The sequence below is a fragment of the Falco biarmicus genome, chromosome 4 (assembly GCF_023638135.1).
Source record: "Falco biarmicus isolate bFalBia1 chromosome 4, bFalBia1.pri, whole genome shotgun sequence".
Lineage (NCBI taxonomy): Eukaryota > Metazoa > Chordata > Aves > Falconiformes > Falconidae > Falco > Falco biarmicus.
Genome location: NC_079291.1, coordinates 39,351,194 through 39,378,724, shown reverse-complemented (window position 1 = coordinate 39,378,724; position 27,531 = coordinate 39,351,194). Strand labels below are relative to the sequence as shown.

The 27,531-nt window shown below is 41.0% G+C and overlaps 1 protein-coding gene across 1 annotated transcript in view; it reads left to right on the top strand.

Moving 5' to 3' along the window:
• Positions 1-19,822, top strand: part of ITGA8 (integrin subunit alpha 8) — a 118,764-nt gene extending 98,942 nt beyond the window's left edge. Inside the window, exons 28-30 of the mRNA XM_056336240.1 lie at positions 5,868-5,969; positions 14,288-14,410; positions 15,675-19,822. Of these exons, the coding sequence (XP_056192215.1) occupies positions 5,868-5,969; positions 14,288-14,410; positions 15,675-15,761 (312 nt within the window). The 3' untranslated portion in view covers positions 15,762-19,822. The remainder of the gene's footprint in view (positions 1-5,867; positions 5,970-14,287; positions 14,411-15,674) is intronic.
• Positions 19,823-27,531: the final 7,709 nt, after the last annotated feature.

The window sequence follows — 27,531 nt, the reverse complement described above, 5'->3', positions numbered from 1 at the left end:
TGGAAACCACAGATCCTGCTGTTTCCAGTAAACACTGAATATTTAAACATACATTATTTAAGAAATGATATGGTAAAGAAATGTTGTGTCTCAGAAATTACTTGAGAATTATAAAGAAGGCTAGAAGAGATAGCTGCCCATATCTCCAAGGTGTTGGTGCAATTGAAAATCCTGTTTGGAAATGATGCTGGCAGCAGTCATTGTTTCAAAGCCCTTTGCCACAAGCGCATAAATCTGTGAATGCAGAAAAATACTCTCTAGACTTTTACATTCTCCATTCCAGTAAAGCAACAGAGGTGTGCAGCATTTCTAGGAGCCTAATGAAGGGTCAAGGAGAACTAATAGCTGTGGGCGCAACGCAAGGTTATTAACCCCAGCCAAGTGTTAATCCACAGGATGTACCCTCCTCTGATGTTATTGCTGATTTAAGCTGAAAATTAAATAAGCCATGTATAGTAGGTGAAAGGATTTATTTTTCCCTAAGTGTTGTGTTTCCTTTATATGATGTTTCAAGGGAATTAATGCCTTTACTGTATTTTAGCCAATCAGGCTGCATGTCTAATGTCTACTTCCTTAATAATATAACATATCCTGCTCTCTCCATTACAGATTACTTTTATAAATCATATAAATCATATCCAGAATCCTGCTTAATATGACTTGCTTAGAATTGAAAATGTAAGGCTTTTTTCAGGCTTCTTTCCTGAATACAAATCATTGCATAACTACAGAAACATGCTAGGACCTTGTGTGAGGAGTCTGGCGCTCTAGAATAAAAGGTGAAGAACAGCTTGAGTCTGAAAATGGAAAATAATTATTGTGATAAGGGAAAATATTTTTTCTGAAGACCACCTCATAGATGTTCAGCACTATGAAGGTGTATAAAAAATACTTATTTGCCAAGTCAAATCTTAAAATCGATCTAATTTTTCATTTCAAACACTGTTGATAGAAAAGGTAGTTCCCTTTCATTAGATGCCTTCTATGTTAAGGAGCTGTTTTGACTATCCCTGCGTAGTCATTTGAGGTAGTTTTCTTCATATTGCTCATTCCTAATATAAGCCCCAAGGAGAGGTTGAATGGTTGGCTGCTCAGTATTTTCAAAGAACCAAATTATGGCATAGCCAAATGAATTCCAGAAGGCAATAAATATGCTGGCTTCATTTCATCAGTAAACAGTTGCATATTTGAAGAGAAAACGCTTTTTTTAAAAAGAAGACAGACTGAACAAGGCAAATACCAGAACAACCCTGGACCTCAGGAGAGTAGCTTTCAACCTTTTCAGGGATCTGCTTGGAAGAACTCAATGGGAGGTGGTGCTAGAGAAAAGCGGACTCCAGGAGAACTAGCGATTCTCCAGGATCACCACCTTTAAGCTCAAGAACTGTCCATCCTGACATGCAGGAAATCAAGGAAAGGTGGCAGGAGGCCTGCATGTATGAACAAGGAGCTCCTAGTAAAACTCAAACACAGAAGGGAAGCATAAAAGATGTGGAAGCAGAGTCAGTTAACACAGTGCAGGGGCTGGGTGGGGAATGTAGAGACAGTGGTCTGAGCACGTAGGGACAGAGTTAGGAAAGTAAAAGCCCACCAGGAGCTGAGCCTAGCAAGGGACTTAAAGGGCATCAGGGAGGCTTCTATATCACCAGCAAAAGGAAGACTAGGGAAAATGCAGGTGTTGTTCTGAATAGGACAAGGGAAAGGCTGTTACTCAGTGCATCCTTCACTTTGGTCTTTACTGATAAAATCTGCATACAGTAATCCAGGACCTCTGGACCAGGGGGAAAGCCTGCAGCAATCAACATTTACCTTCAGTGGAGAAATAGCAGGTTAGGGAAACATTTAAACAAGTTGGACATAGAAAAGTACAACAGATCTGACAGGATACAGCTACAAGTGCTGTGGGAGGTGGCCAATATCAGTGCAAGACTCCCCTCAATCATCTTTGAAAGGTCATGGTGATGGGGGAAATTTCTGAGGACTTGAAAAAACCAAATATTACACCCATCTTCAAGAAGGAGGATCCAGACAACTAAAGGCCAGTCAGCCTCATTTCAGTCCCTCAAAATGTGATAGAGGGAAAAAACCCACAAGTCATTTGAAAATATATGAAGGACGAGAAGGTGATTGGGAGTTGCCAGTGTGAATTTGCAAACAGGAAATTATGCTTGACCATCCTGATAGCCTTCTGCAATGAGATAAATTAGGTTCATCTTTGTGGACAAGGGGAAAGTAGTCACTGCGGGTTTTTATCTTAACTTTAGCGGGGTTTTGGACACTGTCAAAATTAATGAAGGTAGGTAGGCAGAGAGGTGGATTTGAAACTGATTGAAATACCAGGCTGGAAGTGTGTGATTGTAGAGGAATGAAGCTGGGTTAATTAATATTGATAACATACAGCTGTGGGCTGGCTTCAGGGGCGGTGGGTTGGCCGATGTAGATAAGGTGCAGCTGTGGCTGGTTCTGTTAAGGGGTTGGGCAGCCAATGAAGAGGGAGCAGCTGAAGAAGAGTGAGTGAGTGAGTGAGTGAGTGAGTGAGTGAGTGAGTGAGTGAGTGAGTGAGTGAGTGAGTGAGTGAGTGAGTGAGTGAGTGAGTGAGTGAGTGAGTGAGTGAGCAAGAGAGATTGTGAGCCTGGGATGAGGAGAGACAAGGAGAAGGCAGCAGAGGGATGGGCACGAAGAGTATGTTGGTATGAGACGGTAGAAGACCTTGTTGCAGCTGGATAGTTTGGAGAGTGCCCCAATGTGATCAGCAGCATGAAGTCCTGCTGGAGGTCTGTCACTAGTGGTGTACCCCAGAGGTCAAGATGGGAGAGAGGCCTATACTGTTTAATATCGTTAATGACTTGGATAATGGGACAGAGAACACTTTCAGCAAGTTTGCAGATGGTAGTGGAAGAAGTGGTTGATACACCAGATGGCTGTACTGCCCTTCAGAAGGACCTGGACAGGCTGGAGAAGTGGGTTGGCAGGAATTTCAGGAAGTGTGACAAAGGGAAATGCAAAGTCCTATGCCACAGGAGAAATAACCCTACATGCCAGTACAGGCTGGTGGCCAACCAGCTGGAAGGCAGAGTTCTAGTAAAGGATCTCAGGGTCCCGGTGGACACCAAGTTGAACATGAGCCCACTGTGTGTGCCCTTGCAGCAGAGAAAGTCAACAGCCTCTTGGTCTGCATTAGGAAGAGGCATTGCCAGCAGGTCAAGGGAGGTGACTTCCTCTCTGCTTTGCACTGGTGAGGTAGATCTGGAGCGCTGTGTCCAGCCCTGGGCTCCCTGGGAGAAGTAAGGCACATACATGCTGGAGCAAGTCCAGCCAAGGGCCACAACCATTAATAAGGGCTTGGAGCATCTGATGTACAAGGAGAGGCTGAGATATGGGACTGTTCAGTCTGGAGAAGAGAAGGCTCAGGTGGGATGTTACCAGTGTCTATAAACATCTGATAGGAGGGAGTAAAGAAGACAGAGCAGGCTCTTCTCTGTGATACCCGGTAACAGGACAAGAGGGAAGAAGCACAAATTGAAATACAGGAAATTCCATTTAAAACATAAGAAAACACTTTCTACTGTAAGGATAGTCAAACATTGTGACAGGTTGCTCCTAGAGATTTTGGAGTCTCCAGTCTTGGAGATATTCAAAATCCAGCTGAATATGAATATAGCCCTGAGCATACTGCTGTAGTTGGCCCTGCTCTGAGCATGTGCTTGGAGCAGACACTCTTCAGAGGTGCCCTCCAACCTCAGCAGTTCTGTGAAAACTTTGAGTTGGGCCATCGTCATTCAGCTGCGTTCAAGTTGGCTCCCAGGTTTCAGTTATGCTTATTTCAGGTCATTTTCACAAACCTTTCTCTATCAGTGAAGGAAACGAGCAGTAACCCAAATTATCAGTCTTAGCTCAGTCCTTGCTCCAAAAAACAGCTGAAAAGGGAGAAACAATTCTTAGAGAGCGTTTATGCCTTTGATGCAACAGGAAATTCCAGAGAAAGACACCACCTAGCAGGGAGGAAAAGACATTGAGTAATCACATAGGAGCCAAGTCTTGTCAATGGAGCAGACCTCCTAAATGTGTGAGAAGTAGAAGGAAGGAGAAAGTTTTGCAGAAGGGGATGTAGGAAGTGACAGCAACGTTCCAAATACACTGGACTGTAAGAAGCTGTTACAAAGCTCTGTCGTTCTGTAAGTCAGTAGTGAAATACTGTGTTGAATTCTGGTCATCATATTTCAGAAAGGATTGAGACAGGTAGCAAAAATTAAGGGCTTCAAAAATATTCTCATCCAAAAGATTAAAATTGTTTACCTCAAGGAGTCTAATGTAAAGGGATATAATGATAGTCATAATTCCTAGCCCTCTGGATTCCAGTGGGCATATTAGCACTTAACTACCTAATGCTTTTCAGAGCATATAAAAGCACTTTTACAGGAGATCCATATCACTACTCCACTACCCCACCTTCACATGGGATGGTCTATACAAGGTAAGTTGCATGTAGCATTAACAAAAAATCAGTTGCAGAGGTGGAATGAGAAACAGGTTTGTTGACTTCCAGCAAAACATGATAACCACTCAGCCATCCTTCCTTGGGATAAAACCAAGGAAAAAGAGGACATAGTTCAAGTGCAGGATCTTCTGTCTGTAGCAAAATAACATTCAGTGAAATGGAAACATGTCAGATTCAGTGAACTGAAAGTTTTACATGATACCTGATGTACTTAGCCTTCAAAACTAACTCCAGTTAGATTGCCAAGGCTCAACAGGATTCAAATATGTGCGTGGAAAATATTTGCATCCATTTGCAGCAAATGGTGCAGCCATTAAGATTCTTTTAAGGGACATGCACTTTCATATGTCAGTGCTTATGCCAGTTCATAACAGAATTAGGTAGGTATTTTTCCAGTGGATATACCAGCACTTAACTGTCATTTCAAGGCAGTTTGCCTACAGTGGGATATTATTGTCAAGGTCAGAACAGCACAATGAGAGACACAATTGGTCACATGGAGTGTGTCAGTGCCTGCCTGGCTTCCAAATGAGGTGAAAGCACTAATTAAAAGTCACCGCGTGAGCTATATGGTGTTAGAGTTTTCAGTCATTCTGAACCAGGGAAGGTAATTCCTCATCTGATCTAATCTAATAATATTTTATAAATACAAGCAAGTATAAATGAAACGCAGAGAACTGACAGAAAGATACATGTTCTGTCTGCACATCTTTGGGTTTGTTGAAGTGCTTAATGAGAACTAGGTAAATATTTTGCTAGGCAACCAGTTAAACAATGATTGCCATACATTCCTGTTGCATTTGCACAAAGTAGTAAAAAAGCAAGGTGAGTTGTTCTGGATTTTCTGAGCTCTACTGCAATAGGAAATCAGTCACACTCTTAAATGGAGTGCAAAGATGTTTGTCCTGTTGTTGTTCTTTGATGGGAAGGCACAGCCAGTCCTTTGATGCCATCGGGGAGCTCTACCAACCTGGTCTCAACATGGGCTTGGAAATCTCAAGAGACTCACGTTGTTGGGCTTGGTGAGCAGAGGCAAGGTTTTAAAACATAGACACCTCATAAACCTTCCTCCCTGCTTCAAACTCACCAGTCTCCTGTTTCAGCAAGAAATATGAGAAACAACTGCGTCTTTCTGCATATCTAACTCTTCTTCCCCATTTAAACACGTGGTACTTGTATTTCAACTTTACGCTATATTATATATTTGTCTTGTGGACATATACAGGTCCTAAGATTGCTGTACCCTTTACCAAAAGAAACCACGTTTGCCATAGGAAATCAGTGCTCTGTATTCTTTCCCTGTTTGTTTCTCATAATGTTTTTAAGTGTAATAATTTTTTTCATAATACCTTCTTTTATATAATTTCAGAGAAAGAATGATCTCTATACTCTTTCTTCCAATGTGTCCTTCGAAGTCAAAAGCATGCCATATAAAGTGCAACCAGCAAAGCTCCCCAAGGGAAGCACAGCAGTAAGTAACTAAAAATTATATCTTCGTGTGAAGCACATGTATGTGGTCATTTTGGTCCCAGCTGTGAAAATTTTTATAGATGAAAATATTAAGATCAGTCTTTCCTGTGTTTCTAGTGTAAATTCCTGAAATAATACCTAAAGGAAATACCTTTATTGCTTTCTGTGGAAGTTGATGATATATGATACTAACTCCTATTTTTAAATAACATCTTGCTGCATTGATGTGCAGACTGCTTTATTGCAATCAGGACAGATTTGTCACCCGAAGAAAACAACAAAACTGTGAAAGCAAGTGTCTAATTGTGTTGTTTGTAGTAAAGAGAAATCTGGAGGAAATTTCTGTACAAAATCCAAAATCTTGGTTTTGTCAGGTTTAGAGATCTCCCAGTCAGCAGTCTCGCCCAAGCGTATGGATTTTCTATGGCAACTTCTCTCTTATCTGTATTAAGATTCTTTGATACCCTGATTTTCAGAAAGTTTTGCATATATCTCTAGGGTGTCCGCCTCACAGCACATCAGGTACAAGATATGAAATGTCCTGGTAATCCCTACAGATGTCATAGATAGATAGATACTGAAGTACTTGCCTTATTTGCAGAGCAAGGTTTGTATAACCCTAGATTATTATAAGAAAAATTAATCTTTGAGGTGTAAGCTTGATTCAATTTTTTGCTGGTGCCAAAGCATTGAATTTGGGGAGCACTTTAAATGAATTGGCTTCTTACCGTGTCTAATACCAGGGTTTAAATTCACTCTATTTTGTCATTACTCATAGAACTAAGTAAAATATGAGTGCAAAATTTGATTCTAGTATAAGAGCACTCTGAAATTTGAAGGCTTATTGTTATCATCTTTATAAAGATTTATCATTTACAGTCCTTCTTTTAAAAGGTAAGCTCAGTACAAACTTTTCCAAGTTAAATCGTGATGCAAATACATCATACCAATCTGTTGACATGTAGTAGAATATTTTCTTATATGGAAAACCAAAGTAACAATACACTTTACAGCTTACTTTGAATATATTTTAGAGGATACAGGCTATAAAGTTTTGTTTTGAACAGGCACAGATTGAATGGTTGATTGATACTTGCTCTGGGAAGACATGAGGTGAAAATTTGGTCCTATATGCCCAGTGACTCCAGCCTCTAAAATCAGGAGAACCATGATTTCACCAGAGAGATTTGATGCTTGATGCAGTAAACATCCAGAAAGGTTCAAAGGCTCCAAGCTGACAGATATACTCAGACTCTTTTTATTTTCTTGCAGCATGTGTTCCATACCAGAAACACATGTTGTGCAGAACTCTATTGGTAGTAGTGCCTTCATCTGGACTAAAGTGCTTTACCCCAGGTGATAGTCTGCTGTTCTCAACAAGTGTCAGATGATCTACCAAATGATCAGATAAGCATTTTATTCTCTTACTCCAGCCAGTATAATGCTTGTTATTTGCTGCAGATGATTTACAGCAAAATGCCTGTAATGGCAACTGTAAAATGTTGAAAAATGATAGCGCTTTTATGTAGTTTCATATCTGGACATGGCAGTGGATGCTTGCCAGCTCTACAGCTTTATGTGTTATATGCACAAGCTCTTTTGATGCTCCACTTGCAAGAAGAAATATTTCCTTGAAGTTAGGCAATGCTTAATATTTTTGCTCCTCCTGAAAAAGACCATTTGTGTTTTAAAAGTTTCTAAGATTTATTTGGGAGTTTATGCTATTTTTTCAGACAATGCAATGGTGGAAGTGAATAAAGATTTTAATATTTTAAAATTAATTGTAAAAATCTAAAAATCAGTTAAGTCTTTACAGTTTATATAGTAAAGACAATATATTCTAAAAGGACAGATCATATATCCTTCATTTAACTCATACAGTGCTGGATTCCAGTTATGCAGGCTGATAAGTGTGTTTAAATTTAATGGCATGAATAATCCCATATGCATCAGTAACCTACACAGTCATGTAGTCATATTTGCAGCACTGAGGTCTTCATGTCCATCATCATGGAATATAGGTCTATGTCTTGAACAGAGGGTCATGATACATAGGTGTGTGAAATGTTGTATAAATGTAAGAAAACCTGAATCTTTTGCAGTAAAACATTAGAGTGAAAATAGCATCAAACAGAAAATTAGCTTGGAACTTAGTGGAGCTTAAACCAGAATCCACTGACATCAATAAAAGTATTTCTGATAGGCTTGGAATTACAGGTATATATTGTACAACTGGTTGGATTTCCTTGCTAACAGCTTTATCATTCAAGATAAAACTCTCATTTTTTCCTACAAGTATCATTATGGTAAATAATACGATCCTACTTAATGAATTTCATGTACAAGGTGAAAGTACTTTTTACTATAAAAAGTACAGTTAGAATAAGCAGGCTTATTAAATCATTTTAGTGTAGAATTCTTGGACCAGTTTTGGAATTTAATAAAATATAATTACTTTTCTTAAATGTTTGATGGGATCTTCAGAGGGGATGCCTTTATCTAAACTGTTTGACCAGTGTCCTATAGTGAGTAAAATTGGTTTCAGATTAAGGCTTGTAACGTTTTTGGGTTTTTTTGTAGCTAATACATGGTGATAGTACTTGCATTTTAAATGTGCATATATTCTTCCTTATGAAATATATTTGCACAAACACCTGTAAAATGTAAACATAAATGTTAATGTTAATTATGACTCCAAGCTCAAGGGAGCTTTTACATTTTATTTTGAGCATTTTTTTCAGAGCGTAAGAGAACATCATGCTGCAGAGGTTGGATGGGAGCATGTAAGAGTACTAAAGAGCTCTTGTTTCTTAGTCTCTGTAAGCAAAGATTAGAGGAAGATTATGATGGGCAGAAAAACTGTTAGCATTAGAATAATAATGAGTTTAGCTACTGTTTCCTAAAGTAGCAGATTACAATTATGGAGAGGTTGTTTTTATTTTTAAAGTATGTCCTTTAAAGAACAAGAGGGGAAAAAACAGCTTTGTGAGAATCCCACTAGCAGGCACTGACTTCTGACCACAGATGCTGAATGTTTGCACTAGGAAAACGTAATTCCCATCCATCCACAAGGGACTGCCGATGAACTGTCATCAGCTTACCCCATATGCTCCTCTCTGCATTGTGCTGCCTTCCAGTGGAATCAAAGACAATTTTGAAGCCACACTGAGTAGCACCAAAATCAGGAGCAAAATCCAAACTGTGCAAAAATAATGGCAAAACCCCCAATATTTCTTTTATCTACTTTCAATGTGCTTAACTGTGGTGTATTTTAAAAAAGGAAAATAAAAGCTACCCTGTGGAATCACAACAGCATTTCTGAAGTTAAGACTATCAGACAGCATCTGTGCTAAGACCAACTTGGATTTTATTTCCAATAGCAGACAAAGGCTCTGTCCGCAACACTCTGGTTGGCTTCACTCTCATCTCAGCGCTTGAGCTAGATGGAATTCCTTGTCACTTCTTTGCATACAAAAGGTATGAGATGTTCAGCAGTGTGAAAGGCCGAAAGTCAGATGGCTCCTCTCAGGTCTGTGGGGTGTGCTTTTCACCAGCCTGACAGAGAAGCAGCCATTTTTTTCAGTGTCCAGTATAAGAAAGTCTTGTCCTGAATAGAGAGGAAAGCCAACATGCATCTAAAATGCAGTGCCAACATGCAACAAGTAAAAATTCCATTTCTTCATACTGGCCACCTTAGATAAAAACCGATAAATTCTCCCAAAAACATTCCCTGGCTCTGATCCAGCAGCACTAAACCTACCACATGGAGAAGAACAGAAATCCAAGCTGAATAATGCAAACTTGTCTTAAATCAAAATCATATGTAAAACTGTTGTGGACAGCATGGGGTGGAGGAGGGACAGTCTTCTGTGGAAATGGTGAAACGAGGCAGGCAGAACTGAAGGGATGCTTTGTTTCTTTCTTCCCCTCCAGCTTCTGCCTCAGCTCTGTGGGTGTTCAGGACTTGCAGTGTCAAACTGTTCACGAGGAATTGCATTAGTAGCCCTGCAAGTCATTGTATAGAGTATAAAAGGCAGCCCAGGGGCATTATATTCACTGGTAATGCACACAGGCAGGAGCGAGACTGATGCCTACACATAATCCCCTGCTCACAAAATAAATCTCAAGCAGTTAGCACAACACTTCCCTTGCTTTCAAAAACCTAAGACACAGAAGGATTCATGGGAAAAGTGTGTGGGTGCAACAAGATGGTTTTAAGATTTTAGCGAGGAAATATTTCATTAGCCATTGGCCTCACTCCTACAAAAGAAATGAGACAGCTTCGCAGCAGCGTTCTGCTTGATACAGGATAGACCTAATTCCTGCTGTTTTACTCATTGCTGATAATCTAAGGAGTATAAACACGATGCTCTGCACTTCTTTAAGATTAGTTTCTTGTTTAGATTTCAACATTTGCCAGGCTCCAGCTGAGCTACTGAAATTACATTGTTAGTTGCACTCTACTGTCTGTAAAGGCAGAACAACAGAAGGAGGAAAGGAGAGGGGGTTGTGAACTGATGCAGTACAAGCACTGCTACACCACTCGGTTACAGTGTGTCCTCAGGAAGTCCTTATCTGGATCCATGCTGATAGGTGTTTTGTAGGCATCACAAGAAGAGCTAGGTTGCTTTGTTGTTTTCACAGACTAAGAGGAGAAAAAACACAATATGCAAACGCAGCAAACATCTAGGAAGAGGTGCATAACAGAAAGCATTAAATGGCTACATAGATACGTGGAGTTGCGTACACTACTATCAGCTTTATCCAAAGCCTGATGAAATCCACCATCCCTAATGACATAGACTGTTTCCACTGATTTCAGCAGGATCTCAAACATGCCTTGAGGTCTGGATTGACCCCACCTAATTTCGAACAGTGAACTGGACCACGTTAAGAGTTCAGTTGCTGTGCTCCTGTGCTATCAGTAGGCAGCCCTATGAGCTGTTCAGATCCTAGACAACACCAGGCAGCAGCTTAGTTTATCCCTGTCTGAGAGCACCTGTGGTGCTGAGGTAGTTGCCTTAACTTGGACGAAAATGTACTTGGTGCCGAAGGTGCCAGGTGTGATTCAGTCAGATACTATCTTAAGAAATCCTGTAAACAAAAAATCCTTCCTACAGAAGTGCTTGCCCGCTCTGATAATTCCTGTATTCAAGACATACAGTTCCAGTAGACTGTCCCTCTACCAATCCATCCATAGTTGGCCAGCAGTTTGCCAGAGTCTTTTTGTTCTGGCCTGATGGTGTTGTACAGTCTGGCCCATGGCAGCAATGCTGACTCCATTTCTATTGCATTTGTCTCAGTCACATTATGCCACCTAGGAATTTGGCTCAAGCTATCAATACCAGAAATGGCTAGATCAAATTTTTGCAAGCAAATGGGTCTTCCCTTAGATTTGATCTTAATGTAAAATGGACTCACTCATTCTGTCAAAGCTGAGAGGACAGAAAGCACCGCTTGGGTTTGCTATTTACTGTTGTTTACAAATATTTGTTAAGATGATTACGGTAAGTGGTCGATCACTTATCATGCTTAGACAAGTGATAGTGTTAGAACAGAGACTGCAGTGAAGCTCAAACCTTACATAACTAAGGTATGTATGCTGTATGTTGATAATGACAGATCCTTTTCAAATAATAAATTAAAAAATTATAACTTTTTGCCTGTAGTGCCACAGTCTTCCAACAGTGGAGGTGGACAGTGTGGGTGGGTTGGGTTTTTTTAGTCAATCTCAGTTTTCGCTGTCTTGAGGGAGGCCCATTGAGTTTTCATCAGCACTTCCCAATATGTGCTATATGTGATCAAGTCTTCAAGGCTTGCCTCAGGGCAGCATTCATGAGGAATTTCAAGCAGTAGAAGGGAGATACTTTCTTCCTTGGACAGCTGAGCTCATTGCTTGCTGCAGGCTTCATGTAGCCGATCATGACTGCATCCCTTCTGATTTTCCTGGCCAGATAAGCCTTTTACTTGCATTCATCTGTTTCTAACTGGCTTTTCTCTGTGCAGACAGTTCGGATGACCTTTTTCTCATTTTTTCTGCCCTTGCATTTTAATGCTAGATACAGTACCGCTCTGAGACACAAGAAGAGCCATTCAAAAACATTTTGTCCTTACTGAGTGAGCACTGCTCTTGATGAATCTAATGATACAGAAAGCCTATAAAGTTCTGCAGGGATTAAAAAGCAACCCAAAGAGGAGTCTGGGGAGGGGAATGGCATCCCTGCAGTGGCATAGTTGATCACTTGATCACACCAGCAAGACATCTGTTGGAACCCAGGGGTGGGATTTCATGGAGTTTTTTCCTAATCCTGTTCGCTTTGAAATATTTTTTTCTTGCTTTAATTGGATAACATTTATTCTTTTTATATGCTATATTTCTGAAGTCTTTTAGAGTAATAACTATTTACAGCTGCACCTGAGAAGTATATTAGCTGAATGTATGTGTAAGGTCAATGATGGTATGGCCAGCACTGCAAGCACTTCGTCTTTAGGGTACAGGTCAATGTTAAAGTGCTAACCTCAGAAGGACTGAGCAGTGTCTCAGAATTTTCTACACAACCCTCAGTGTAAGCTTTGGTAGAAGGCAAGTGGCGTCCCACATAGAAAGTTTGTGCCTAATTTGAACTATGATCTCTGTCCCATAACAGTGAGGGATACTGTAAAAATATATATATGCATCAGTAAACCTCACCAGACTACCATTTTTCTAAGTGCCGTGTCTGAGTAGGATCCAAAGTGTCTTCCAATTAAGTGTGACAGTAGCTGGGAGACAGATCTGCTGGTGCTTGCAGAATGAAAAGCCTAGGCAAGTATGCTGATCATCAGAAAGAGTCTGAGAAGAAAGGGCTAGATGTTGCAGAAAGGCTAAAATTTGCCATCTTAAAGGAGAGAAGTGAGAGGCACAGAAATGGAATTAATTTTGAACTGGAGTTGTGTTCAGTCTTCAAACTTAGGATGCTGTTCCATGAATGAACAAAAATGAACCTTGTGCTAAATTTCAGTGCATCAACCAGTGAGATAATAGCAGAAAAAAACAAGTAGAAAGGGAACTTGCAATGAGTGCAAATCAGGGACTGGGCAATATCCAAGAAACGTACTGAGAAGAGTCTATTTCCTAGCTGTACCACTGAAGAGGAAGATCATTTGAGAGTCTGTGTAGTCATTTTACATTGCAAACAAATTTCATCTGGTCATGAAGAAAATAACTTCCATCTGTTTACATACTTATCCTGTTTAAGGGAGACTTTGAGCAAATGAGAGAGGTCCAACAGAAACCTGAGAGAAATAACTTCCTAGGCTAACAATAAAGAGGAAAGTTTGAAAGAACAACTGAAGGGACATAATTGTGGCTGAGGAGCTAAGGAAAGCTCAGACTCATTCCTTCCCACTTGGAAGCAGCAGGGAGAGAGCAAATATTCAATGACATTGTTGAGAAGCCTTCCAAGATGAGTCTGAAAGCATTGAATAAAATTGATACAAGGTATGGAAGGGAGAGGGAGGAGGAGGTTACTTATGTGGATGGTCCCAGAAGGAAAAGTACAGAAGGGTTATTATTATTCTTGATCAAGATGAAGATCTACAGAGAGAAGTTTGCCAAGTCAATTAAAACCTTTGATAACTCATGTTTTACGCACCTACTGCTTTCTAGAGCCCCAGACAGTGAGAGAGTGCGTTTCATGCTTATTTCCCATTTAGGTAATGGTCTGTATGCTTGGCTTCTTTTAAGGAACGTACCATCATACTGTGTGTTAGGCTTTATCACAAGGACAGTGCACTCTGCTTGAGTTTCATTTTTGGACTGCTTAGCTGAAACGCAAGTCATAGGAAAAAATGTATGCTGGTGTGTCAGCAGAAATTAAAGTAGGAATAATGTGACTGGTATCTATTGTGGTTTGAATTAAGGGTTTGGGCTGAAGTCAACCATTGTTTCAGAGTAATTCAACATAAGTCAGTTATACTGGCCTAAGCTGTACCAGCATGCGTGTGAGTAGAACTTTGCTCCTTGAATCTTCTTAAAGCATCTGCATAGAAAAGTATTTTTTTACTACTCTGCAAAATTTTTACTACTCTACAAAAATGATTTGTGTATCTGATATGACAAGATGTTTTTATATGTGCGAATTGCATTTCTAGTAATTATTATGAAGAAGTGGAAAGGAATTTGCAGTAAATGAAGCTAACATGGGAGAATTCAAAGCAACATGTATTTCTAATCTGCAAAATGCTATTGAAGTCAATGCTTATAATCTCTGTATTCAACTGTCAGTTTTGCTTTACTTGCCTAATTTTTGCTCATTTAATGCATTCTTTTAATTTCAGATCAGAACATCTGTCATTTGGTCCACTCCAAATGTCTCCTTTGTGATCCCTTTATGGGTTATAATTCTAGCAATACTTCTCGGACTACTGGTACTAGCTATGTTGACCCTAGCTTTATGGAAGGTACGTTGCATTATTACTGTTACTGTTGCCTTAAAAAAAAGAACACAGAAAGTTACTGGAAGATACTAACAGATAAGAAAAAGAAAGGCTGAATTTTTGTGATCTTTAACAGTTTGGAGCAAAAGCAACAATGCACATGTGTCTTTTTTGTTTTGGCATTTCTGACAGTGTCACTGACCTTTATGCAGGGAACTTGTTTTCAAAGTCCTCCTTTATTATTAAAGTCTGGTTATAAATGGGCCTACAGAGTTTGAGTCTGTTTCCCAAGACCTATGATCCTCTTTTTCAGGATGTTTAGGTTCAAAAAGAAGTGACTCTAACTTTGTTTTCTCTGAATACTTCAGGAATTTCCAGTTTTTGTTAGCATGTAACAACACTCCTGGCTTTGAGAATTAATGTTTAGAAGATTTCCTTTTATATTAGTATGTTGTATCTTCTGGTTTTAAAGTTTTCTAGTTCTGTGTTGGTTGTTACACTCCCTTGACAAGTTTGAAGACAAGTTACTAGAACCTGCTGTATTAGAGGGAGCCTATAAAGCTTTTGGCCATCCTTTCCATTCCAACTTTAAAAAAACTGAAATAATTTCTTAAGTTGGGATATGGCTTACCTGCCTTTAGCTGCCTGAAAGTTATGTGTTAGGTGTCCAGCCTATGCTAAATTTCCAGATTCTTCTAGTCAGTTAACAACAGCAAAAAAAAGCTATCTGAAACATGGCAAGATGAGAGGAATTACCTTTTGGTGATACTCTCCTTTGACCTATCATGAAGCCTACGTGACTTTCAACCTTTTGATCAAAAGGGTAACTTTTAGGCAGTTAAAGTTAGGTGAGAGGAATCTCAGCTTCATTGATGTTTAGTCTAGATCACAACACTGTCCTGTGCAATTTCCCAACACATATTCCACCTGTGTTATTATTACTGTTTGTCAATCTAAATATCTTTTCCGACTGTCTTGCTGAACTGAAATGAGCAGATTTCTCATGAGAGTCAATAAGTATCAGCATTCAGACCAACTCTACATCTCCTGCAAAGGTATCTGTCATATAATTTGAATTCTTAAAGCTATACTTTGGAACTTGGTGCCTTGCACGTAGAACTTTCGTTTTTCATTGGGAATGACTTGAATAGAAATAAAAAAAGTCTATCAGCCTGCTGCAGATTGTATCCGACCTTTCAGGTTGACTGACTGAAGAATCAAACTGCAGCTGAGCTTGCTGTGGTTCTCTTACCATGACGCCTTCGTTTCTGTTGATTGTTTCCTGCAGTGTGGCTTCTTTGACAGAGCTAGACCTCCTCAAGATGACATGGCTGACAGGGAACAACTGACAAATAACAAGACTACTGATGCATAGAGGAAGAGAGTGACAGTTCAAGTCAGAATCCTGCCTGAGACTAAAAACATGATGAGGTTTAAATGAAGGATTCCTTCCACCAGTCTTCCTTTGTACTTGCAAGTGACATAGTGTTGTAATCTGATCTATGCAATGTTCTGAGAACATGCCACATGACAGCCATCTTTGCCAAGGAAAGCAGCTTTATTACAGCCTTGCAAACATACTCACCACTGAACAGAATGTTTATCCCATATTCCAATCAGTCTACATTTCAGCAGACGCTTTTGAACACGTGTGGTATACTGAGATGCTTCCAGAACAAGCTCAAATCTCCCAAGGAGAGAACACCTGCATTGCTGTATTGTCTAGAAGATGGACCAGGACAAAACTTCTGAACACTACTGTATCATGTGGAATACCTTTGACACCTCCCTAAGAATAAGAACTTTTATGAAATTATGGCTCAGGGAGACAAGCAATATATTAGTACCGTGAAAGTACTTCTGAAAAACAAAGGTAGTCTATAAAGAACTTTATAGATGGGGCACAATTATTTATTTTTCCACCTTTTCAGGATAAGTATCTGATATAATCATCAACTTAGATTTTGAGAGAATGAAGTAAAAAAGTAGAAATCATGTACTTACCTTGCATGTAAATAGAAAAGTAAACCCATTGTACACACAGAACACATCTTTCTTGGATACAAGGTGTTTTGCAAAGCAAGAGACTTATTCAACATTTTACAAGATGAGACACAGGACAAACAAGTACATGCTGTATCTCTCTCAACCCAGAGCAGGCAGTATCACACCCAGATAACCAAATCCATGCACAGTATAGAGCAGGGGATGAGTTACCCTCTCCTTGCATTGCTGGTGGCTGACACCTGTACAGCTGACACAGGGTACAGTCATTTGTGAAACACTGATTTAAATTATCACAGTCACACTGGTGACCTTGAGAAGGCTTGGGGGTTTTGGGCTAGGGTACATTTTCATTGCCATTGCCCTGTTTCTTTGTTGAAATGGCCTCTTAAAATGGAACGACTTCTGCCATTGTGTCTTCTGTTAAATTTGTGTCAGACCCTAACACTGTTCACCTAAAGAAATCTTCGCTTTTTCTATTATTATTATTATTATTATTTTACAGTCTACAAGTTGGCAGCTTATTTAAAGTGTTGAGTTCAGCAAAGTTTAGGGCTGAAGATAATTATTTCTTAGGCAAAGTCTTGCAGGGAAGGTGGGCAGGATTTGTATTTATGTAGAACAGGATGCCAGCCAGCCAAGCATGAACAAAAAGAAGGAATGAGATTGAGGTAAAGAGTAAAAATATACATTTAATTTTTAATTTTTTCTGTGTTCAGGATTCTGAAGAAGAGAGACTTCATTCTTCTTCCTCTATCAGCAAACGGTCTTTATCTCAGCAAGGGCTTTAAGCTCTGATCTGTCCAAATTTGTGCTTGAATCTTCCAGTGCTGCCTGTGAGTGTGAAATTAGCTATACTGTATAAACTTCAGGAGGGATTGTTCATTTTCTGAAACATGCACCACACTTTCCTTCTTCTGAGCTCCTTTTCTTTCCAGTCTGTCGCAGCTTCTTGATTGGTAAATGACCTCATCCATTCTGCCACTTCTTGGCTCCTTTTAGGTAACTGTCCTTCTGCTTCCTAAGACTTTGGGACAGGACTAGCCATGAGATACTGTCACTTCTGTCAGTCTGATGGGAGATTTTACAGTTTTACCATTTCTTGCATGCAGACTGTCCTGTGAAATCCAGGCACAAGCTAAGAAACCTGAGCAGGTGTGTTCCATCTCCCTATGTAAGACAAATTTGCAAGAAGACCTTTATGGAGTCTTTAGCTTATCAGATGCGGTGTGCCCATGAGACTTAACGAGAGGAGGAGACACGTGCCTCAGAAGACGGAGGTGTAGCACCTCCATTTTCTGAGGATGGGGAGGTCTGGCTACTTCCTGGTCCTGCAGAAAATCATTAACAGACCCCTTCCCCCAAACAGGTTTGAGCTGACCCATTGTAGATTAGAGCAATCAGCTGATAAATATGACAGCAAAGCAAGCCTGTCCCATATTTGCACACCTCTGTATCCCATACATTCCAGGCAAAATCATCTTCCCATAAAAAAGACAGTGAGCTTCTAGCTTTTGTAAATATTGAATTGTTATGTGTAGCAGCTTCCAAAATAAGATCAGCTAGCTCATTGCAGTCACGTCATCTGCACAACTCTGCTCTGATGAAATCACACCGTAAGGAGATACTGAACATAGGACTTTTGTATGTGCAATACTTTATATTACTTGTATACCTGAAGCATGTTTACACTGGCATTTGTGGTTGTTTTGTAAACTTTTTAATATACTGATTAATAATTACAATAAAGAAAAAAAGAGTAGGGAAAAAATGAAAACAAACACAGCTCTGCTCAGTATTTGTTCCAATGTGTTTTCAATTCTGCATTGCTCTGAGGATGGGACTAGGTGACCTAGTAAGTTGTTTGCAGTTGTAACATCTATGGTTCACTTTTGAGCAATTACTCTCCATTTTAATGATGGGCAAAACATGTTTGAATACTAAATATAAACCAAAAAGAACATCACTGACTGCTGGGCCTGGCTGGAATCCATTGGCTGCAGCTGTGTAATGTCACTGGAAACCAAATTAGAGGCACATGATCTGACAAACAGTTACTTTGAGCAATACTTTGTTTTATATTTCTACATCCTTGTAGATTAAACTTCCCCCATGGAAATGTCTGGAGCCATGTGCTGTCAAGGACTGTAGTCTTGGGTCCCAGCGTTTGTGGATAGCTTTGGCTGCAAATTGCAAACAGCTTTGTGAAGAAGATTTCTGGGTGTCATTGCTTGCCAAGAGTGTTTATCCCCTGGGGAGATTGCATCCTGGTTGTGGACACTAGCAGGCAGTTGACATAATCTTTCCCTCCAGTATATTAGTAATGTGCTGCATGATAACCTCTGCCACGTCCCTACATGACTGAACTTTTGTTTCAGTGATGTCAGCCTTGTAATGAGTTACTAAATGCAGCTTTCTGTAAAAGCAATACAGCTTTATACTTCCAAACGTATGCGGTGAGCTGCTAATGCTGAGAATATAGCAGTAGTCTGGAGAGCAGAAAAAACAGGTTACTTCATAAATTAAAGCATTTTAAAACTCTTTATTGATATAACCACCACAGCAGTCTAGTAAACAGAGTCATTCATCTTTTATTTCACATCCTTCTTGCTGCATTTGAGAAAGGCTGTCCAGTTACTTCATCCATGCAGCAGACATTTTAAGAGGATCAAGTGTCAAGCGACATTTTATGGTTTACGAAAACTTCAGTATTTACATAATGGGGACCAGTACATTTGAATATGTCGTAACTTATGGATTTAATCTTTAAAGGTATTTAGCAAATATAATTCTTATTTAACCACCAGATTGTTAACAGGGATTTTTTCTTATCACCATTCTGTAACTCATTTACAAACTTTCTGTCTTCTCCAACTTTTTTGCCCTGACAGCTTTTATAGGTTTCCCACATTAGACATCTCTTGAAAATGGCACTGATTTTCTTTACCTTTTAGCTGTGATTTTTTTCATCTATTAGCAAGAAGGCTCTTCTGGTAGGCGTGGCATACATTAACTAAAAAGCCTTTTGGGAACTGACAGAACACCTAGAGAGATGCAGAGGAAAGAAAATCCCAACTGGCTATGGCCTACAGGACTCCACTGCATTATAGCAAACTCTTTTTTTTCTTGAAATACCGTCTGACACTCTGCCTTTAGGAATGGTTCATGAGTGTTTTATTTATGATTTTTGGCAAAGATCCATATTTAAAATGTAGTGTAATGGTAGTGCCTCTTGACAATAAAAAGTCTTGATTTTAGCTTATGCAGGCACCGTGATGTGACACAGCAGGAATGCTTTTAATGTTGAAGGACTGTTCTTGTTTCGCCTGATTGTTGTATTTGAGGGGTGCTTAACTATTCAAGATGCTACCCTACTGTACACAGTGACTTCCAGAAAAAAAGAATGGAAGTAATTGTACAACTGACTTTTCAGATGGTTTGATTTGTTTTCATCGTGTTGCTCAACTGATGCACCGCATTTCATTTGGTTGTGTATTGTTCTTTGTTTCAGTACTGGTTTGTAAAGCAGACTTCAGCAACTCTTTCCAAAACTGGACTGCATCAGGCAGTACGGCTTTTTCAGAAGCAGGCTCAGGATAACAGCAGCACAGCAGAATTCAGGATGCTATGCGAAATGGTCAGTACATTGCAGGGGCTAGCTTACTTTTCAGCAGTTTACCCAAATTTGTATTCAGAGTCATATTAACAAAATATCAACCTTAGATTCGCCATTTCTCCTGGCAAGGGGGGCCAGAGTGTGCCCTCTTTTGTCATCACTATAAAGACCAAATACTGAGCAATCCCCACAGCAAAGCTGAAGAGGGGAAGGCACATTTTATACCTGCGCAAGACAATCAGATCAGGTATATGGCAAAAGCACAAACAGCATCTGTCTTCTGATGCTCTCCTGGTCTTGAAGGTTAACATTTTCCCAGCAAAAGCAATCTGCCCATTTATCACATTAGACCAGCAGCACCAGAAAATAATCTCTGAAGTTGCCATGAGTCTCATATCCTTTATAGAAATTTTACATTTTGAAGTATATATGATAGCTTTTGGCTCTTCAAATAGCCTTATTGATTTTTTTGTTGGTGGTGTTTTTTAATATTTTAACAGCATTTAGGAAAATTTAGGTGAGCATAGTAAAAGCTGAAAAAGAAAATACCTTTAAACTAACAGTGAAGTCTCACAGGAGACCCAGGTACCTTTTCCATTTTTAGGCACAGAAGAGGGATCAGGAGGTATCTCAGGTGTCTGCTGAGACTTCCAGGGGTGTTATGGCTTTATTATAACAAACACTCCCATGCCAAGTAATGTGAAAACCAGAATATTTTTAAAGATCAGCAGTCTTACCATCCCCTGCTATGTGCCCTGTGTATGAGAACAGGCAGAGCATGGGTAAACGGCACCATTAAACTAGGCAGTGGGATGAGACATCCACAATTTGACTCAGTACAACAGAGAGAATCGTTCCTGTAGAGAAGGACAAAGACTGAATTTTCTCAGTACCTAAAATTAGGAAAGATGTGTTTTTCTAGAGGAGAACATGACACCATGGAAGCCCTGCTCTTCAAGCATAACAGTTACGAGCATAAACACAAGGTGGCTGGGCACAAGGGACTTAATATTAAGCAGTTAAGGAGGCTGCAGGATGCTATGTTAACTGTATATTAGAGGGAATGGCTAGGAGGCTCTAGAGGAGAAATCAAACCTTTAAACACAAGGATGTTACCACAGAGTAAATGAGGAACAATAGTTGTTTAGTAAGATGGATGGGTTGGAAATAAGGCTCAGCTACAGCAGATGAGAAGTTGTGACCCCAGAAGATAACGAGACTAATGATCTACTACAGTGATTTTTTTTTTCACAGTGACCAACTGATTCATTGCTCATGCAAAGTTTGAGGAAGACCACTTCCCTTGTAATTAGATAACGAAAGGAAAAAATATCTCTGCAGCTGTGACAGGACTATTGAGTTATCTGTAAATCCCTCTATTCTTAAATGAAGGCCTATATTCACTCCGCTGACTTTGAGAGAAGGAAGGAGGTGGCAAAGACATGAGATTTGAATTTGTTCCAGCATCTGCTAAAAGCTCTGGCTTTACTGCTGTTTCAAAGTGACTCTTCAGTACTTGCTGAGGCTGAATGACATTTTTCACTGTAGTATCCAAAGGTGATAGAAAGACATTTTTTTCAAACCAGGAAAATGTAAATCTTTTGTTGAAACTTTCTATGCCTGTCTTGCCCCGGAGACCTGAGGACTAAAGTGGGGTTTAAGTGAGATTTATTTATTTTTTTTTTAATTTATCAAGTGTTGGTAGATACATTAAGAAGCTTCTCTATGCAGATAGACTGTGTCCGTATATACAGTTTTAAATAGTTGAACTGAAGTAATTCTTTGCTAACAGATGAAGGAGGCACAACTAAATCAGCAATGGAATTGAAAAGTTAATTGATGTAGTGAAGATGACAGTGATCCTATTTAAGTTTGTCTGTAATTAATATTTTTTTTAATATTTTGAAGTTTACTATTTTTTTTTTAATTCTACATTTAATATGTTACTAATGAAGCACTTAGACATTACTAACAGTGATATTTGTGCTTAATGTAACAAGATACTTGCTAACAGATTGGGCAGGAACACTGAGCAAGGGGGAAGGACCATGTCCTTCCCTTGGTCAGGCTGCTCCAACCACAGCCGCAGCTGACTGGGAATCCTCCATGCTCTGCAGTGAGCCATTACTCTCACAGAAGGGGAAAATCCTGACACTGTAACAGTTCTCAGCCCTTCAGACATAGTCCCTTTGCCTCAAAGATTTCTGGAGCATCTTGCTCTGCTTTGTTGGGTGCTGCTTGTTTAATATTATTTGCTCCATTGGCCCCTGCATACTCAACTGGTTTGAATCGCAGAGAATCAATGTCATCTCCTTTCCATCTGCTTCTTGTTTAAAAAGCTGAGGATATCTCCCGTCTCATGCAACTTTTCAGTAATTCCCATATGATTGATGACAATATATTCTACTTGATTTTGGGGGGAAGGGGTATTTAGTTTCTACCCCACTTTTCTAATGCCTATATATACACAAAAAGTCAGTCCTATGGTATCTATTATAGATTATTTCACTAAGCAACCAGCCAAGCCTTTGTTCTGTAATTTAGTAGAACAAAGTAAGCCTGAATTTGACCCTCCAGCCATTCTAAGCAAACAACATCTGTGTGAAGCCATTAGGTTTCCAACACATTGACTGACTGCAAGGTCTTTAAGCAAATCTTCTTGCAAAACATGTTGTGGACCCTTCAGTGTCATCGCTACCGTTGGTATGCTGTACCAAGCATGTACTGATCTTACATAGATCACATTTAGCTGGTTTTATTCTCTCAGAAGTGCTTTTTCTGGAAGGTCGGAATGAACTACAGGAAAAAATGTGAGCTGTCTTTTTCAAGCATGCTCAGAAAGAGCTGGTGTGCTTTTAACTACCACCCCCTCAATTAGGGGGCCTCCTGAGCATGTCTGCAGGAAGAGAGGAGGTGACAGTGAGGATTGTGAGCACCACTGAGGAGGAGCAGTGCCTGCAGATGCGCAGACTGGCTCCAGTGCATGGCATTGCCCCAGACCTGGCATGGTGAGGGTCTTGGCTGCCAGAGGACTGAGGGGCTCTGTGCTTGGCCTGCCTGTTTCCCTCCCACTTTTCCTCTGTCTTGGTCCATGTGCCCTTCCTCCTTCCTCCTCCCTGTGCCCCAAGCTGTAAATCCCCCCCCAGCCATGTCTCGACTCGACTCCTGACTTCACCGGTTTCCCAGCCCTGTGACGTGATGGGGCCCCAGCTGGGCACCACAGGCCTCTCAAAGGCTGGTCTCACCCCACGGCTACCCCTCACCTCCTCCCCAGGGGAGCTTGGGCAGAGCCCAGTCTTGTCAGAGAGGGTGCAGCAGCCGTGTGATTCTCACAGGGCTGCTGAGCAGCTATAGGAGAGGCAGCTTGCAAAGGCCTTGTCGTCACAGACACCCAAGCACACATCGGGGACAGCATCCCCCAAATTGCTCATATCCTGCTGTTGCACACACACATACACCTTCTTGATGATATACCATCTCTCTGGCCTTCTCTCATCACTCCATGTAACATCTCTTGCCCCGTTTCTCTTTCTGGGCTCATCCCCCATGTCCTAAACCAATGTTCTGGCCTGTTCCTTGCAGACGGCCACTCCAAACAGCTTCTCCCGGTGACCTTCCCCCAGCTGAGCTCGGCCTGTTGCTCTGGGCCGCTAAGGCAGGCCCAGCCTCCAAAGCTGCCCACGCCATATGTACCCTGGAGCCTTATCAACAGCCTCACCACCACCACCCCAGGCCCTACAGCTTCCTCTGGGGCAGCTGCGGTTGCCAGCGTACATCGGGGACTTGGGAGGGAAGGGATGGCCTTGTGCTTGGGCCCTGGGCTGAACTTGGGCAAACACTGTCTGTTCCTTGGCTTGGCCACAAACTTCACATAATTTTGGGCAAAGCACTTTGTCCCTTGCATCCTCATCCACAGTGGGGCCACCAAAGAGCAGTGCCAGATACATTCTGCAGATAAGAACCTCTTCAGGTGGAAACCAGGTCTCTCCTATTCCTCTGAGGCTGAAGCAAACTTGCAAGGCTGTATCAGTGCCGAATAACATCTGCCTCTGGTGAGCAGTTACTGCAAGTACAAGTGCCTGTAGTGTAGAAGAATGTGACTGCTCCCTTTCTCTCCCCACAGACTTGTGAAACCATATAAGGTTATTTTTCAGCTGCTTATGCCTGCTTTATTGGGGGCACCAGTTAGAACTGATGAAATAAAGTAGAACCAAACTGATGAGGAAACTGTGTGGGTACTGTGATTTAAGCTATTTATTCATCTCAGGCCTGCTGAAAAAGCCTGCTTATTCCATTATCATCAATCTAGTCATATATAAAGCTACTGAAATGTCATACAAATAACAGTTTTCCAAGCCGTTGTGCAGAACAATTCAGGTGGGAAGATCTATTAATATTAAATACTTTGGATCCATGGATACCAAAGGGATCCAGCTTGCTTTTCTTTTGAAGATAGAATTATCTGGGAATTACATTTAATTTCTAGAGCTTCTTAACAAATTACTCATGAGCTTTTCCACAACAAGTTAGAAATGTAGAGCCTTGCCTTTGCTCTACTGCACACCAGAGTATTGCCTTTTTTGTCTCTGTAACTGAAGGGATGCACAGCCCAGAACAGGAGTACAAATATACAACCAACCATGAATCAGATCATCAAAGAGAATTTTGAAGAAGGAAAATGCGTGTCCCTGAGCAACATCCAGGCTGGGGTGTTGACTCAAATAAGTAGTGGGTGAAGGTGAAGTGACTGGGGCACTGAATCCCTGGGTGCCCTCTGAAAAATCAGACCTGCCTGGGAGCTGAGCAGTCAGAAATCTTGAAAGCAGTCTTGAAAATCTTGGCCCAGGCATGGCTTTTTGTTAAGCCTAGCAGGATCACTTCATATTGGCATGCAAAGCTGCTGTGAAACCCCCATGAGTAGAAGAGGGTGGCAGTGGAGCTCGTGTGTTAATACTGTATTTCCTTGTTTTGGCCAGCTTGTGTCACAGATATAAAGGTGATGTCTAAAGCCTTCATGAAAACTGTCTTTTCTTCTCAGCGTACTGACAGTGATGTCTACAGCTTAAAAAGACTGATAGAACAATCAATCTCTTAATTTGCCCTCCAAATCCTGAATTTCTACTACCATAGATAGCAGGCACCAGCAGACGAACAACTCAGATGCTGGTGCTCTATGTAGAAATGAGAGATTTTTCTGTGCTATCTGCTGTCTTAACTGTTTCATTTAACTGTTAAGTGCTTCCACCAGGGGCTGTGGGGGAAGTGCAGAATTTGTGTGTTGTCATGCCTGTACTATGTGCTAAGCACAGAGCAAATTTGTGGCACAGAAAGCTTGAACTTCAAATATAAAATATGGATCAGCAGATGGATATAATAAAACAGGAACCATATGGAAACAATGACATGATTATGAACAGCATAATAAGCAACGGTCATAGCACACCAGGGCCATAAGCAGACTTCCTATTCTGGATTCCTAAATTGGGCATCTTAATACCTAAATAGAAGTCATCTGGCTGATCAAGGCAATCCAGAGCATCGCTCCTAGTTACTCCAATGCCTTATACAGCCAATGAAAGTGACAGCTGTGGGTTTGCTCTCCAGCAACTCCCTTGAGCCCATCCAGCAACACTTGAGTCTGATGCCAAGGAGGATACTTGCTGAGGGCTGAGGCACTGTGTGCCACCAGGATGTCCTGTCCCAAGGCCACGTTTCCAGGAGAGCACTGGAGTGCAAGGTGGGGGAGGTGAGCAGCCAGAGGCTCTGCCAGAGCTCATCTCAGCCCTGCATTGTCTGCTCTGCTCGAGGCTGTGCTGCAGCCGACAGCAGCCCACAGTTCAGCAGGACCGCAGAGCTGCAGGGAGAGGGAGTGGGAGCGTCTGGCTGCAGTCAACCGATTGGACTCATCTACAACCGGAAAGTTATGTTCTGTGCTCATAGGAGTGGGCGGTTTGCATCTTTTGTATTACAAAACGCACAAGCAGGCCCAAAGCTTGAGCTGTTACCCACCCCAGGATGGTCCTCTCTCACTGAATGCCAGAAGCTCTCTTGCTCTCCTGGGGGTCCCGGGGCTCCAGCATCCTTTTCTGCACCAGTGGTGTTAATGCCATGGGAGGGATAGAACACATGTGTCTTCCCAGGCAAGTCCATCACCCAGTTATGCTCTTCTCCTGTGAAATAAATGGTTATCCAGATCCCGACAGGTTGAATAAACTCCAGCATTGACTTTCTCTGCTTTGTGGTTCATTGCAGTAGCCAAGAGGCTGTTATACATGCAGTGTCCCTTTCTCCTTTGGTCCTTTCTTTAGCCTGTCAGTGTGCAGCACAGTCTGAGTAGGCTCGGTGGCTTCAGGCCTCCTACAGACTTTTAAGTTATTCTGCACCAGTTACAAAAACTCTGGCAATGAAGTGCTCATGCTGATACACTTCTGAATATGTGCAGTAGAGCGTGAGCATCTAGAGAAAGCAGCAGTAGAAGAAGCACTGCTAAGGTTGGATACCTCCATGGGCTAGCATTCCCAACTAGATTGCGGTACAAATGGCTCTGTTGAACTGAGGCTCCTAATCTTCTTTTAAATCAGCCTTAGGTTTGCTAATAGTCAGTCTAAATGTGGTCCCTTGACAATAACAAATGAACTCGAAGAAGCCTGGAATTCCAACTATTTTGTTTGAGATTCCCAGTGAATGTCTTGGAAAGTTTACAGCCTTGTCATGTTCTGCTAATCATTTAAGCATTTAACTTGTTAGATGCTCAGAAGTTCGCTATTTTCATGTTTCTTTCCTGAACGTACTAGCCAAAATTTTTCCAATTTGACTGCTCAAAAACAACACCCGTGTTTGTATATAGGCACCTAAATCAACACCTTGCTGCGCCATGCTCTGAGCCCCCCATCTCTGAAAATCATCCACTCTAGATATCTACATATGGTTTTAGGGACCTAACTTTTGGCATTCAAATTCATGTTTGTGATACTTGCACATGTTTTCAATAAGAATCTAAACATAAACCAGACCAAAGAAAAAGAGAAGGGGGTGGGGGGAAGAAAGAAAAACAATACTCTGTAGGATATCTCTGTGTTGACATAAAATATGGAATAATCCCTGCCTATTGCATCTGTGTATGCAGAGTTTTCCTTTCAAATGTGAATTATTGAATCGGTAGTTCAGACTGCCCTTGGAAGACAACTACTGTATCTCACACATACCAAAATGGCAGGCTCCACAGTAAGATGTTTTGCAGTGGCAGTACAAATGCCCATCACACCTCAGCAGAAGGTCTTCACATTTTCCTATGTCCTTAATTCTGTTCCTAGGCCTCCTCAAGAATGAACTTTGGTGTCACAGATAAGTAAAGGTTTTCATGGTTTCTCTTCTTATCCTACTGCCTTAGTGGTAACTATTCCGGGACAAAAGAATTAAACTTAGTGTGTCCACATCTTCTAAAGCTTCCTTTCAGGGCTCATTTTACCAAAAGTGTGAAGGAGCAGCAGCCCAAGGGCAGAGGCCAGCTCTGGGCATCAGGCCC